At 38.1% G+C, this 16,143-nt stretch overlaps 2 protein-coding genes across 2 annotated transcripts; one reads left to right on the top strand and one right to left on the bottom strand.

The window, feature by feature from the left end:
- Positions 1–1,921: 1,921 nt before the first annotated feature.
- On the bottom strand, positions 1,922–10,091 carry LOC129759711 (cyclin-G-associated kinase). The gene is made up of 5 exons (XM_055757225.1): positions 9,708–10,091; positions 8,489–8,859; positions 5,492–8,431; positions 5,257–5,418; positions 1,922–4,490 (listed from the first exon to the last, which is right to left on the bottom strand). The coding sequence occupies exons 1-5, from the start codon at positions 9,856–9,858 to the stop codon at positions 4,380–4,382; spliced, it is 3,735 nt and encodes a 1,244-aa protein (XP_055613200.1). The 5' UTR covers positions 9,859–10,091; the 3' UTR covers positions 1,922–4,379.
- Positions 10,092–12,161: 2,070 nt separating this feature from the next.
- LOC129759710 (twinfilin) lies at positions 12,162–16,099 on the top strand. The gene is made up of 4 exons (XM_055757224.1): positions 12,162–12,449; positions 12,967–13,044; positions 13,741–13,852; positions 13,933–16,099. Exons 1-4 carry the CDS (start codon positions 12,425–12,427, stop codon positions 14,747–14,749), a joined length of 1,032 nt encoding a protein of 343 aa, XP_055613199.1. The 5' UTR covers positions 12,162–12,424; the 3' UTR covers positions 14,750–16,099.
- Positions 16,100–16,143: the final 44 nt, after the last annotated feature.

The following is a 16,143-nucleotide window of genomic DNA, read 5'->3' as shown; positions in this document are numbered from 1 at the left end:
TTGGTGTCCCACAAGGCAGCAATATAGGACCCTTACTGTTCTTACTATACATCAATGATCTCAGCAAATTACCGCTGCGTGGTGTACCTCGTCTATTTGCTGATGATACAGCCTTATTTTATCCTGAAAACTGCCCAAATGCTGTTATAACCAACATGGAAGAAGATTTAAAACTCCTTCACAAATATTTTTCAGCTAACCTCCTGACCCTCAATCTTGCTAAAACGAAGTACATGATTTTTCACTCTCCAAGGAAAAAAATCGAACTTAATTGCGATCTCAATCTATCCAATACAACTATAGAGAGGGTTACCAACTTCAAATATCTTGGAATAATTCTAGACGAAACTCTGTCATGGCTCTGCCACATTGATCAACTACATAAAAAATTTTCATCCCTGAGCGGAGTCTTATGGAGGGTGAAAGCTTTTGTACCTCGTCATATTTTACTTAAATTTTATTTTGCTTTTGTACACTCCCGTTTATATTATTTAATAGCTGTATGGGGCAGAGCGTCGTTATCCCTTGTTTCTCGTCTACAAACCCTTCAAAACCGTTGTCTGAAAACCATATTCAATTTTCCATTTCTCTATCCAACCAATTTAATTTATTCTAACCGCTCTCATAATATATTACCTCTCTCAATACTTTGTGATCTTCAAACTATAACCTATGTTTTTGATAATTTAAACTCTTCAAACAACAATCAAAACTTAAGATTCAATGCGGGTTTGCGATATCACAATACTCGTCAATCTCACCATTTGATGCGCAGTACAAGTTCAACAAGCTTTGGCCAACGTCGAATTTCCTTCATTGGTCCAACCAAATTCAACAGCCTTCCTGAAGAAATTAAAAACAGTTCCAACAGAAATATTTTTAAGACCAAACTTATGCAGTACTTCAAAGATAACCTAAACCGATGATCAACCAACCACTTATTTCAGTCCTTTCTTTAATTTTTTTTTAATTTTCTTAGCGATAAATTTAATTTAAATTATGTAGTTTTAGTTGTATTCTTAGTTACTTTTTATATTAATAATTCTTTTAAATCTTAGTTTTTTTTTCATTAGATAAATAATGGATCTCTTAAAAGGAATATTCTTCCACTGAGATTCATTTTAACAAATATTGTTATATTCCTTAATTACATTTCCTCGCATTAAATAATCATTTTGAAAGTTCTCAGCATTATTAAAACTTTGCTCGCGTTTTCAAGTATATATTAAATCTTTTTTCTTGTTTTGCTGCCAGACATGCTGAGAACAGTTAGCGTCCATTACCAGGGGGCTCAAATCGAGCTTTTTGGTGTGGGGGAGTGTGGTGGGCCGCTAAGAAAAAAAAAAAAAAAAAAAAACCTTTATGGAAAATTATACTGAATTTTGCTATCATGCCCTTTCAGCCGGATTTGGTATCATTTCGCCCGAAAAAAGGTGACACAATGACAAAATTAGGTTCTCCTTTTTAATTTGCGGATAGAACAGTTGTGCCAAATTTTCATTGGATGCTAAATAATATCTCAACCTTTCAAAGAGAGTTTTGAAAGCACAACAATGTCAAACAATGGATGCATTCAACACCAAGAAATGACTTCCTTATGCCTTTTACTTAAATTTTTTAAAACGAAAGTTAGCGAAAACATGATATTTAGCTTTCACTCCACCCTTCACGTGTTCAATCGTTAATAAGCCACATCGGGTGGCCTTGAAAATGATAAACATGAAAAATAATGCGTCACGAATCTTCGATCGATAAAAGATATATAAAAAGCTATGACCCCGAGGTATTTGAAGAATACAGAGTTTGAATAAGGATGAAATCACGGAAACGACACAGGAAAAGCAAATGATGGGGTTTGAAAATGGCAATAGCAACAATCAATGGAATAATTTCGGATCAATGAGGCACCACTGCTGCAGGATTCAGCTCATATCTTCATAATCTTATTAATAAGAAGAATGCTCATTTAACTACGTTATGTTTCATAAATAGACTGTTTTCTGTTTGTTTCTGCTCTGTTATGTTTTATCAATATTCACATGTGAATTAAATTCATCTCAAGCAATCATATACGCATGTCTAATAGATATTAATAATCGAATAAATTATTAAACCACATCAACGTAACTTTTGCACTTACTCGTTACCAATAATTGTTTTAATCTGTTACTATCACCTGGTTTATTATCCTTTTTTGTAACTATCTGTACGCTTCAATCTATCAGTATTGATTAAATTAAACAATAGAAAAAAAAAACAGGTGGGAGATCAGTCGCTCGATTTGGGTTTTTTGAAAAAAAAAACATTATTCAAGTAACAAATGAAAAAAGGAATGATTTGGATGCTTTTCGCATGTTCTTGATCAAATATAGTTAATCGAGGATACATCAAACTGATTTTGCATAGAAAATTATCTTCAACACCTTTCAATTATTCTCGGGCTGGAACCAGACACTGAATATATTTACAGGAAACAAAAATTACTTTGACATCTTACTGCAACCTATCAAGGAGTTCTTTCCATGCATACCACTTTTTCTTACGGAGCTCGCTACTTAGTGTTTTTTAATACTAAAACAAAATTATTGAAATCAACCTGTCAACTGAAATGCATCTTTTGCGACAGATATACCTTTAATGGAACTTTCTATTTAACACATTTTACCACGCGCTCGAAATCAACGTTTTATTAATGTTATTTACTCGCACCTTTAACGCAAAAGGCAAATCGATTACTTCTTCAACGAACTGACTTTCAATCAACTCTATTCCACTGAAAGTAACCATAACCGAAAAATCATGTTTTATCTCAGCTGAACTTTTCGAACGGGTTTCCAATCACAGTTGCTTTTCCGGCTTTAATTCAATGTGATCATTTTCGGATAATTTTCGGCGTTATCTTTATTTGTTTAGCGTAAAGTGTAAGAGTTATTAAATATTTTCAACGTTAGTATTTTTTCACAATCAAGTGTTGCTTGCCGCTTTTTGAATGTTGTTTTTGCTTGCTTTGCATTATGATACATTGCTATTCGAGCTTCAAAATGGATGCGATGAACATACACTGCTACCTTTTTGTTTTCGTTAAACACTAGCTAACACTGAGGATATAGATGTTGTTTTTGAATTATTTTTCTTCAGAAAGTGTCTAGTTTAATCGTTTTTAAATTTTCTTCCAGATTTATTATTCGACCCACCACCCTCCATATTGTTTAGCCTCCAATTGTTTCTAGTAATTCAAAACATTATGAAAGATAAGGATACATGGCATAATCGTCTTTTTCACTCAGTAAGCTTATGAACAGGTATTACGCCATCACAGAAAATCTATTACAATTTCTCGATAAGAGTCTATTGAACCAAACAAATGTTACTTGAATTTTGGTTTCAAGGTAATTATTGAAACAAAACTTGAATGTAAATAAATATAAACAGGTTATCGTTCCTTCAAACAAACAATCCTTTTTTTGCTCGTTTTACGGAAATAAACAGTCATCCCCCAGATTTGAGTTACATTTTTATTTGAAGGTGGAATAATCTCAACAGTACGATAATATTTAGCAGTATCATTAGCTATAGTAATAAATTTATTTAAGATGATTTTTGTGAAGTTTAACGTCATAGTGTTTAAGGATTCAACACAATTGAAAAACAGTGGTCGCTTTGATGAGCGTTGAAAAAGCAAGAGTCTATTTTCCATCAAATTCGTTTTTCTATTGCACACCGTACAAATTCATTTGACGGTAAAATGAGCGTTAGAGTGAATTTGGAGACATTTGATTTGGAAGGAACATAAAAAAAAAACAGTTTTTGGCGAATATCCTTGGTCTCTTTAGCCGATCCATTTGAATATGTTTTTTGAGATAAATTATAACAAATATTACATTCGAAGACTGCTTTCTGATAAGAGTTATTAATAAAAAGTTATTTAGAGTTATGATAAAAAAAAGTTATAGGTCGAGGCCAAAGTTATTGGTGAAAACCGATTTTTCAAGTTCCTCTCTAAAAAAATGTCTCGAGATTGCCCAAAAATTTCAGGCTTGTTGCGTGACTCCTTCCCGTGGTCCAATTTGTTCAACATTTTGCATAGGACCTTGTGCCAGGCCTAGGGTCAATAGTAGCTTAAAACCTTTAAGATTTCACACAAGTTTAATTTTCCCCATACGAATTTGGTCTAGTCTAGTGAGCATAGTCTCAACACATAGGTACAGGGATTAAATCGAAACACTTTAAATCAGTTCTGATTAACATGAATAAAGAATTCTCCCACTATAAAACTCTAAATTCTCGAAGCAAAGCCTTAGAACATACTCACTCATATACATTACAATTTCTTAGTTGTGGTATATTTGGACTGGTTCTCCGTCACTTTTGGGTCTGCTTTAGTTTCCAAATAGATTCTGCTGGGTAGCATCGTTTTCGAACTCACTCCAGGCGTTGTTAAGTTCCATAAATATAAGCTTGGCCAAGCCTTCGTTTTCGGTGCCGGTGTGCTGCAGATGAAACAAAATTTGATCTGTTTGCAAATTATTTCATTTTAATTAGCAACTGCGTTTCTTTCCTGGAGTCTCAAACTTGATGTTCCCTCGAAGCGATTCCATTTATTTAACACTAAGCGTATATCTTTATTGGTAGATGGCTAAAATTTTAAGAATGCTAAAAACCCACAGAAAGTTTAGGTACTATTGCCGTATTTGTTGTTATCTGGTGGCCAACCAGTGGTGCACTAACTGTTGTCATCTTCATATAAAAAATCGCTTTGCACAACTAGTGGACCAACAGGATTAAAACAAATACGGCATATGTATGTTCTGACCAGGATTCGATCTCATGACTGTTGGCTTAGAAGACTTGAACGCTATCCTCTACTAATTTTCTTGATCCAAAACACACTTGGGACCGTGTACTATAGACACTATAGATACAAAAAAACTCCCTACATTAATATAACGAAGAAATTTACGTGAATCGCTTGTAGCAGAACGAATCCCTACCCATATTCGATCTTCGTTGTTTTCACATACAACTCATATGAAAATTACGTAAATTCTGCTTGCTGGACGAGCTCTGTTTGCTACCTGAAATTCACGTAGGTTTCACGTGATTTTTACGGTGGCACAAATCCATGAATGTACAATTTTAATGTACATTTTTACGTAGCGATCATGTGAAGAGTTTATCGAGTGTATAAATTCCCAGGAACTTATAGTGTCTATTATACCTTGTTCTAATGGAACATGATAAGGAAAAATTTCTCACCTTATCGGGATGTACTGCTAGACAGGCCTTGCGATACATCTTCTTAACATCTGTGGCCCCCACCAATTGATGCATCTCACATTTTGTCCATTTAGCACCAGGCCACAGCACGGTATGTACCGTACACAGCAGAGCGCGGATATTATTCTTCTTTCCTTCCGTCTGCACATAAAAAAGGAGAGAAGAAAAATGTGGTTGGATATTAGGTAAACATATTCACCACACATAATCTTACCCATTCCATTAGTTTGATGCGTTCGGGATCCATCTCTCGGATCTGTTCTTCTTTGCGCATATCGTTGATCGTTCGCGGTCCCTGGCTTCTGGTGCTGCCGAACGAATAACCCTGAGAGCCAAGTATATCCCCGAAAATGTCACCAGATTTCGGTTCCTTCTGCCCGTTGTTGTTGCCATTGGCGCCGTTGGCTCCTCCTTTCGGTTGCTCAAAGTGAGATCGACTGTAATCGGGTTGCCGGTTTTGTTCCATATTCGGACTTCGCATGTGTTGTTGATGAACGGGCGTTGAAGGATTTCTTGGGGAAGGATTGGTTGACTGGTTTGTAGGACTAGCAAACTGTGCCGATCGGCTTGGACTGGGAGTAGTCGTAGACCACTGCTGTGCTGTGGGGTTACTTCCCAAGGTTGCTCCCAAATTGCCGATATCAGCGAAAGGATCTTTGTTGGCTGGCTGTGACGGTTGCTGGGCTGTTGCCGGTTGAGCTGAAGCTGGTTGAGAACTGTTATAGAATGCACTTGCACTGATCCCGGCAAACGGATCAAAACCGAAGCTGTTGTTAAATTGATTGGTGTTGTTGGAAGCACCGTTCACCGCAGTTGTGGCTGGCTGGGCTATGCCTCCGAAATTATCGAAATTAAGGTTGAGCCCATTAAGATCAGTGCCCGATTTGCTACTTTGCAGTGGAACCGGTCCTGTACTAGCGCTTTCGAATGCTCCAAATATATCGTCTATTCCGGAGGCCGGCTGTGACACTCCGCTTGCTTCCGACTGTGTTTTGGGTGCTTCAAATCCTCCTAACAGATCGAAAGTAGCATCATTAGACTGAACTGTCGCCGGTTCACGAGTAGACTTTTGTTGATTGGCATTACTGATGTTTAGCAAATCGGCATCATTATGAGTATTTGAAGTTGACTCATCATCGGAAGGTTCTGACGGAGGTTTCGGAAAAGCCCGAGGAGGTTGCGGCGAAGGAGGAGCTGGACGTACAGGGGGTGGACGATGCGGGGCAGCTGGCTTGGAAGCTGTAGGTTTTGTTATGAAATTGTCAACATTCTCTTCGTATTCTAGAAGGGAAGCGAACATTATTTTTGGATCACGAGCAGACTTTGATGGAATCCATGGGGGCTGCTGGGATGGAGGTCGTTCTGAGTCCCCAACGAACACCGATAATGCTACATTGAACCCATGTGGGACGTGCTCTACATCCGGAACGTCGTCCAATTCGGATTTGTTGAAATTTATAAGTGTTTCTTCTTCCGGAATGTAGCCGGTGTTAAATTGAAATTGACAAATTTTAAGTCCTTGAGGCCGACCAATACCCCCGAGAGCATTTCTTGCATGATACAACGTCATTGTAACATCGCCACATACTGTTACATTCAGAGTAAGGGTAATTTTTCCTTCACTCGCTAAGTAAAGTCGCATGCGTTCATAATCTTGCAAAGTGCTGAACAATATCCGATCACCAGCTGCAACTTCAATATATAGACGACATCCGTCACGTGCTTTCGTCATGCGTGGTACCGGATTTGCAGTTATTGAAACCAACGTAACCGGCTTGTAATGGGGCAGATGCGGAACAGATCGCACAATATCACCTAGGTAATACAAATAACGCAGTTCTGAAGGACGCATATTCGGAGGAGTTCGTTTGACAGCAAATATCTGTAGGGCGTCCTCCGGTTCTGTAACCAGTTGACTATACACCAACAAAGCGCACACCATCGTAGCTGCTAATGCTTTACCCGAATCCGGACTCTGAATAACAACTACTGTTTTTGGATCAGCATTGAGGAAACCATACATATCTTCGGCCAGTGAATACAACCCAGCTAATGTAGGCGCTTTGAACGAAGCCGGTGCCGGAGAATAGATGAAACTTCCCTCTACGGTGCGTACAGGCGGCGGTAACCTTGGGCAGCTTCTAGGGCCGAGGTTATAAATACTGATTTTTGTAGGAAGGAAACGACTCTCCAAATAGACCCTAACATCATCGATATGGTTTGTTCTGTAAGCAGATTCCAAACCTTCTGAAGGGCATGGCATTACCAGAAGTCTTTGTGTGATGTAACTGATATCCAAATCAGTGCGCGCTATACTTTGTTGCACGGTTTGAACAACTTTGGTTGAAGTTTCCTTCAGATTTTTCAAAAAACTACCTGCCCCACCCTTGATTGATGAAAAAAGGCCGCCACCACTAACGCCTCCAGGTGTAACTTGTTGTTGTGGGTAGTGATGAATTCCTGCTGTCGGAGGAACAACAACAGGCGGAGGAGGTCGCACTGGATCCGGTGGTCTGTGAGGATTTTTCCTTTCAGCATGCCCATTATCTCCCATTGCTGCTGCAACCGGTGCCGGTCTTGGAGGAGCTGGGCGTTGGGGGGGAGCGTGATGGCTCCCCTCAACTTGCTGTTGGTGCATAGGACTTGGATTTGGACTTAGTCCAGTTGGTGGCGTATTCAGGGGCTTGCCGTCCAAATTCAGAGGTCCCTTTAAAGGCCAACCTTTGGTTTCTCCAATAGCAGCTAAGCGTTCCAACACCATTGAGATGTCGAAGCGTTTTATCGGATCTACCATCAAACATCCTCTGATTATCTCACTGAAACAACTGTAGCGCGAATCATTTGGAATGGTATAGTTTGCATTGATTATTCGCAGTTTTGCGGAATCCTCGAACGGATGCTTTCGATAGCACAAACAATACAAAATGCATCCTAACGCCCAGACATCTGTTTTGATGCCGATGGGGTAGTTGGCCCATGTATCAAGTTGCTCGGGCGCACGGTACATTGGTGTTGTACAGCGCGCCAGATTGTCCTCCAACATGTCTCGTTGATGCGCATTCCACGTGACGTCTGGAGCGAAAGTGTCAGTTGATGCAGACCCGAAATCACACAGCTTCAGCTGACCATCGCTACCGATTAAGTAGTTTTCAATCTAAAAAATCGAAGTAATTTAAAAGAAATGAAAACAATTACATGCTCACCAGGATACCTTTATATCCCTATGATTAATCGGCACAGGTTGCGAATGCATATGAGCCACCGCTTTGCATGCTTGATAGAACACCCGCAAAACACTGTCCGGGGCTAAATCCTTGTCCAAACAATCCCTCAAGCAGCCACCCTTGCAGAGTTCGGTTACCAGCAGATATTCGGCCCGTTTAGCTGTCGTATTTTGCGTCCGGTCGATAAATGAGGCCGCCACAAAGCGGATAATGTTAGAATGGCCGGAGAGCTGCTTCAGGGTGTTAATTTCTCGAATTATGTTGTTACACTCTTCTTTATCGGCACCGAGCAACCGCTTTAGGGCGTACTCATTCCCGGTAGATGCGTCCTGGGCAACGAACACGTAAGCAAACCCACCTGAAACGCATAATCAAAAATACATTATATTTTTGTTAGAAATCCAATGGCATATTATCAAAATTAAACAATACAAAACCACAGCAATTTTATTTTCCCGAAAGCGACTCCTGTTAACAGCCGGTAATGTTCTTGATAAAGAGTCAATCGCTCGATCTGAACAGGTAAAGGTCTTGATGTTCTTGGCGAACCGGTCAATTTCAAGATTCACATAAATTACCTACATCGTCCACATAACGAAAGATAATAATAACTCAATAAACATGAAATATAAGAAGCAATTCTCAGTTACGAATCTTTATACCAACAAATATCTTCTGATCGAATTATTCAAGATGAATGACCCCATAGATGATAAAATCCCAATGATCGAATAATAATAATTTTAAAAAAAATCTGAATTAACTCACGTTAAAAACTTTTGAACCAAGCTAGTGATCGAATCATAACAGAGAATCTTTCCCCCACACATCTTCAAATTCTCTCTCCCTCTCGATAACGGAAACCAAAACAGAGAGTTTCTCCCAGTGTTTTTGACATCTCTACACAAAACTTGAAAAAATGGAATAGAAAAAGAACCGTAAATTTGCTACACTCAATGGGCAGATAAAATCTTTAAATAAAAAAAACATGAAAGTTTTTTCCTAATTAAATTGCTCAAAGTATCATGCATTTAAGTTCTATCAGTTCCGATATTGGAGGATATAATTGAAGCATCCAATATTTTTACTTATCATTCGCTGTAAATCCCCGCACCTTTAGGCGTTCGATTGTTACACAAGCGTAACTGGCCTTTTTCCATTGTTAATCCACCCACTTCTCAAGCTACAAAGTCAACCCAAGCATACCTTCTGCGATGACACGTTTAATCCGCAACTTGACGCTTCCGACTTCGACGGTTTGGCCTACGAACTCGTTGTCCAGTCCGGATCCTGCTCCGCAACCTGGTCCGGAACCAGCTTGGAAGTAATTCATGGCCGATTTCAAAAAGTCACTCATGGTGCTGCTTCGTGGTATCTTCCAGCAGCACTTCCGTCAGAGCACTGTAACCAGCTAGACAAAACCTGGAAACCACACTTCCGTTTCGTTTGTTTCCGCACCCGGAAGAGACGATACAGCTACAACTGGTTTTCCGCTGATGGACAACCTGGAAAAACTCGCGTAGAAATTTTTGTCTCGATTTGATGCCCCGAGTGATGACTCTTTTGATCTTTGGTCATGACCGATGTGACGGGGACGGGCGATTTTTCATTGCGTGCGTGTGTGGTGTGTAGAGTTTGCACGTCATTCAGCGATCTTTGAGAATATTGACATCCTAATGAGTTCCTTTTGTTGACCCCGTGGTGAGTTCTTTAGGGATACCAGATACGCAGGCATTTTTTTAAAATCTCTTTCGATTTCACTCTGATACCGTTTTGAAATTTGTTTTTTTTTCATATTTATATCATAATATACTCTGATCTCTCTTCAATTGTCGAATAGTGAATCATAAAATGATATTTTCTGTCAAACCCAACCCCCTGGCAACTTGACAGTTCGGTCGAGTTTCGTGTGTCTGTTTCAAAATCGCAGATGTCGCATGCGTGCCGCTTGTTTACATACTTTTCGAGTCATGCATATGGAAAGGGCACACTATTAAATGTGGTACGAATCAGGCGAATTCATAACTTTCGAATGAATAAAAAAAAGTTTTTACCGAAATGGTCAATCTCATTCAATATTATACCGATTTATGTATTGTGTAGGAACAGTTTTTCCATAAAATGGCAACAGTTCTGCTATAATGTGATTGTTTTGTCATTTTAAAATGTTCATATGCCTCGCAGTTTATGGCAATCACTTAAAGATTGATGCGGTAATGTTGTATTTTACATTTATTGTGCTTGAGTGTCTTCAACAGTTTCGGTGGAAGGTAAAGTTGTCCCAAAAAACTGCCGGATATCAGTAATTTATTTAAAGCAGTCCAGAACTTTTAAACCTTATGTAGGACACCCAAATTAACGCTCTATTCGTTTTCTTGGACTAAACTTTTGAAAACAGCTTCACTTCACATAAAACATAGCAAAAAGTTCCAAATTCAAAACTTTTTTTCAGTTATTGAATCAGTTACAGAAAACACATTTCAATATGGGTCCTTCCGACATGTGAAGTAGCTCGATTTTCGATTTGACAGAACCAGAGAACCAGAAAAAACTGGCACACGCGATTTGTATGGGAAACGTCAAGTTGCCAGGGGGTTGGTCAAACCTTATTGGCCGTGGGCCAAATTAATGTTAACTTCACATAAGTCCCAACTTATGCAAAAAATTTTTCTTTCAATGTACATCATGTAGTACATGAACATGAAGAGCCCGGCCTCTTTGTTTACTATATAGGCTCGTTAGTGCGCACTAACATGTATCCATGATGCAAAATATTCATAAATTCAGTTTCAGCTGTCCTCTATAGTTAAGCTCAAAAATAAGATCATTTTGGTTTAAACCTCATGAAGTATAGTTAAAAAAAAACATTTCGAGTCTTTTCTTTTTGATTTTTTTTAATAATTTTTTAGTTCTGTTTGAATTTGAACGGATTTCGCCTATTGAAACAGTAAAAAAGCGTAGCGACGTTCATACTATTTTTTTATTTATTTAATAACTCTTGATTGTTTTATGAACACTAGTAACTCTATTCTGTTTTCAAAGCATGAGTTCCTTGGTGAATTCCTCTTGTCAAAATATCTCTCCCACTCCAGAGTTGCCATCTTTTTTATGAAATTCAATATTTTTCAAACCACAATAACTTATTGAAAATTATTGATTGTGGATTTCTTACCCCACACTATGAGAACAAAGGTCGCATTAAATTATTTAAACAAAATCCACAAGACTTAGGCATTATGGGCCGGTTCGTGCAAAAGAGAGAGAGAAAAAAATTGCAAAAATCGTAAAAATCAGGACTAAAAAAGAAAATAATGCACATTCGGCACCGCTGCAACGCTTATCTTTCTCAACAGCGTTGCCAGATTGAAAACCGCTCAAGTCCGTAGATTTTAGGAAAATCGAAAAATGTACTGATTTCGGCAAAATAAAGCTTGATGACCTTTTTTTTTTTTTTTTTGGTCGTCAGGTAGAATTTTCAGTTATCCTCAGAATCCCTTGAATTTTCTCGATAATCCGTAGAAAATCCGTAAGAAATGCTAAAAATCCGTAGATTTCGAGCATCGATCCGTAGCTCCGTAGAAATGCTGAAAATCCGTAGAACTACGGAGAAATCCGTAGATCTGGCAAGGCTGTTTCTCAACTTTGGGAGAAAAAAATCTTCCAAGTGGTCACTCAACCGCAGTAGTTCGTTCGATAAAGTCTGTCTGTCGCGTAATTTTAGTGATATTTTCAAAAAGGGAAAATTTCTCCCTTATATCTGTTTAGTGAGTATAGTGATCGAGCCGGGTTCCTGTGTTTCCTGTGAAAAAAACGCTTTTGCTCTTGAAACCGGAAGTAGCATATCCCCTAGGAAAAATTCAAATTGATTTAAGGCAGTCAATCGCACAGACTGACGACCATTGGAGAAAATCGTAAAAATAAAGATGTCTCACCAAACCGGAATCAAGGGTGGGTATCGAAAAATTGAAATGATTCATTGTTGATATTTTTGAGAATAACTTGTCAATTGTTTTCTGTTCCGATATTTTGTTACTTTAATTTGAATTTTAAATTCCTTGTTGCGTAGTTCAAATGGATTCGGTTGAGTTTTCTAAAATAATACATGCTGTATCGCTTTATCTCCCATGGCTCAGGAAAAAAACACCCCAAGAGCTCATTGAGCATGAATTGCATCAATTCAATTGAATGGTTTGCTTACGATATATAACTCACTACAGCTTGCCCATTTAATTCTATCATATTTAGATAGATAGGTAATGGGCTTGGTCAGCAATCAAATGAAACAATATGAATAGAATTTTACTGTAAATCTATTTGAACAATCAAATTGAGTGTTTCCGACTATGAAGGTATCTGCACACATGAGATATTCAAATTGCAAATCAAACGGAAAACAATAATCTATACAATATCTGTACATATATAAGGATGCTTTATTATAGTTATTTTTTTGGTCTTTTTTCAGCCAACACAGAGCTGCTTAAGTTCTTTGGAAAGTGCAAGGACGGAAAAACGCGCGTGCTCAAAGTTTCTATCGAGAACGGTAAGTATCCAGCCAGGTGATCTTGACCTTCCCTCGAATGGGTGGTGGATCAGCAATAGACTAACGATTTTACTTATCCAGAAAGCGAAAGCGTTTTCAATACCGTCACGTTCTAATAATCTTGGGTGTTTTTTTGATAAGAAAGCCCCAACAAAAATTGAGTGCTATTTTACAACAACCGTGTGGCTGCTTATATTTCTGCGTAGAATTCAGAGCTAATCGATCAGTAGTCAGAGTTATTGAAATAAGTAAGTTGGTATACATTTTAGATTAACACTGAACAAACTCTGAGATGTAGATCGAGGCCCTTTGGAAAAGTCACTCGGATGCCATGAACTCAACGCCGAAAAGCGTGACCTAAAAATCACGTCAAGGTACACCATTTCATCTCTTCTGTAGTTTACGCCAGTACACATTTTGTGGGGGTTTGATTGCCTTTCACAGTAAATGAAAATCGAAACCGGTAGTTTTCCACCGAATTTTCAGTAAGTTTATCAGTTCAGGAATTTCTTCTTCGACTGGATGGCTAATTATGCAATGTGGCAATTACCTATGCAACAAAAATGTTTCACTGAACAATCTACAAAAGTAACTGGTGTGTAGATAGACTAAAATACACAAAGAAACGGAATGAATCGGAATTTTTGATTTAGTTTCTAACTTATCTTCTCACTGTTACGATGTTCTTTGTTCCAGAGGAACTTGCGTTAGTGGACCACAAAGCAGTGAAAAAAGATTGGGAAAAGGACTACGATGCATTCATTAGACCACTTGTTGAGCTCGATGTGCCATGTTACATCCTATACCGGTAAGAACATGTCCACTTGAAATTTGTTTTGTTTCGATACTAGTATTTATAGAGTAACGTTATCAACTTTGTTATTACAGCCTCGACTACAAAATCCCTACCGGATATGCTTGGCTTCTGCTGAGCTGGGTTCCGGAAGCGGCCACCGTACGGCAGAAAATGTTGTACGCCTCCACCAAAGCTACTTTGAAGTTGGAATTCGGTTCCGGCCACATCAAGGAAGAGTTGAATGCCACCACCAAGGAGGAGACAACCCTTGAAGGATATCTGAAACACAAGGTAGATTTCAGTGCTCCCGCACCGCTAACTAGTCGTGAGGAAGAACTGGCCAATATTCGGAAAAGTGAGGTGAAAACAGATTTCGGCATCGACACCAAGCAGCAAACATTGGGTGGCATAAACTGCCCCATTTCGGAACCGACAGCTCAGGCATTGAATGACATGCGACGAGGCGGCTACAACTACCTCCAGTTCCGGATCGATCTAGAAGAGGAACGGATCCACCTGGTCAACGCAGCCAACATTGACCTGCTCAAACTGCCATCACAGATCCCGACTGACCATGCGCGTTATCATTTGTATCTGTTTAAACATGTCCATGAAGGTCAACACTTGGAAAGTATGGTATTCGTCTATTCCATGCCCGGCTACAGCTGTTCAATCCGAGAACGAATGATGTATTCGAGCTGCAAAGGTCCGTTCAGTGCTACAATCGAGAAACACGGTATTGATATAGCTAAGAAGCTTGAAATTGATAACGGAGCCGAACTTACGGAGGAATTTCTGTACGAAGAGTTACATCCTCGTAAGTTGAATCTGCGACCGCAATTTTCAAAGCCCAAGGGACCTCCTAGTCGGGGTGCAAAAAGACTGACCAAACCACAGGCAGTAGAATAAGTTTGTAGTTTGAGCTTCGTGATGATACAGGAACATGCTACTCGGTTGTTCAGTTTTGTGTAGAAGAGTATAATACATGGACGCTATCCCATCAGAGCGTAGGAAAATTTAGAAACCCTGAACGTGTGCAAGCACACGTGACATGCAATAGATATTAATCCTTAAGTATTATGTAACTCGATTTGGTTGACATGGATTATTTGATAAGCCTCCATTTTTTCAGCATTTAAGCAGTCTTGATTTGAATCGGAGTAGAACTTGATTTTTTAAGAAATTGAAAATAGGGACCAATTGACGCCGTTATTATTAAAATTTCCGCAACGCAAAAAAGCGATACGTCTGCCACAAGAAAACTATAAGGTATATTTTGATTATCTAAAATTGATCACGTAATTAATGCAGCAAAGGCAATCTTATAATGAATGTTTTACCTATAATATAATCGATTTATGATAAAACTTCTTTCATCAAAAGCGATTTGATCCCAAGAACATATTGAGAAACATATTTTCTCCGATGAAAATCATTGATCTACTTTGTGATTTTTGAAACACTTTCTGTTACTTTATGCCTCAACCTACACAGCATATTGCAAGATTGCCAAACTTAAAAAAAAAACATTTTTTTATGTTCCGTTGCTAAGTTCTGCTTAGTTCTTATTTAGTAAAAATTAGCAATTATAGATACCAACATTTTTTAAGCCATTTACTTCGCTACCAATTTCTAGCTAAGATCTCGAGCCCATCACATCGCCGTTTGATTTTTTTTTATTTTGAAACCATGAGATTACGAGGCTGATCGAACAGAACTGTGCGAAAAATGAAAAAAAATCCAATAAGTTTTATTTTAAAAGCAGTGATGAAAAAAAGTCATGTCCAGCATTTTTAAAAATGAATAGCTCTCACCGGATGACACACACAAAAAAGTAAGACATGAATTACAGTAAACATTAGAAAACTCTTGCCGAAAACAATTCGAGAACAAACGATCAAAGTAAATACAAAATTAAGATTAAATTTGAATACCTATGGCAATTGAAACGAATTTTAACATGTATTGTATCAAACAAATATATATATTCTTATATAAACGGCAACTACACAGGCAAAAAGGTATGGAGATTCGAACAGTCGAAAAAAAATATTTTGTGTAATATTATGATATGCGGATAAAATTTATGAATATACCAATAACTTGAAACTAAAAAACGAAAATAAGATACAGCAACTAATAACATCAGAAAAAAAATCAAATATATTTCATATTAAAACGAAAATCTTTACAACTAGAAAAAAACACAGTAATGTAAGCATTTCTGAGCGAATAAATTATTTATTGATAATAATAAAATTGAATGGGTTTGTTTCTAAATGAAAATATTCAGAAAGACCATT

The sequence above is a fragment of the Uranotaenia lowii genome, unplaced genomic scaffold, assembly GCF_029784155.1.
Source record: "Uranotaenia lowii strain MFRU-FL unplaced genomic scaffold, ASM2978415v1 HiC_scaffold_252, whole genome shotgun sequence".
Taxonomy (NCBI): Eukaryota; Metazoa; Arthropoda; class Insecta; order Diptera; family Culicidae; genus Uranotaenia; species Uranotaenia lowii.
Note: the sequence above shows the minus strand (reverse complement) of the source record. Positions and strands in the feature narration are given on the sequence as shown.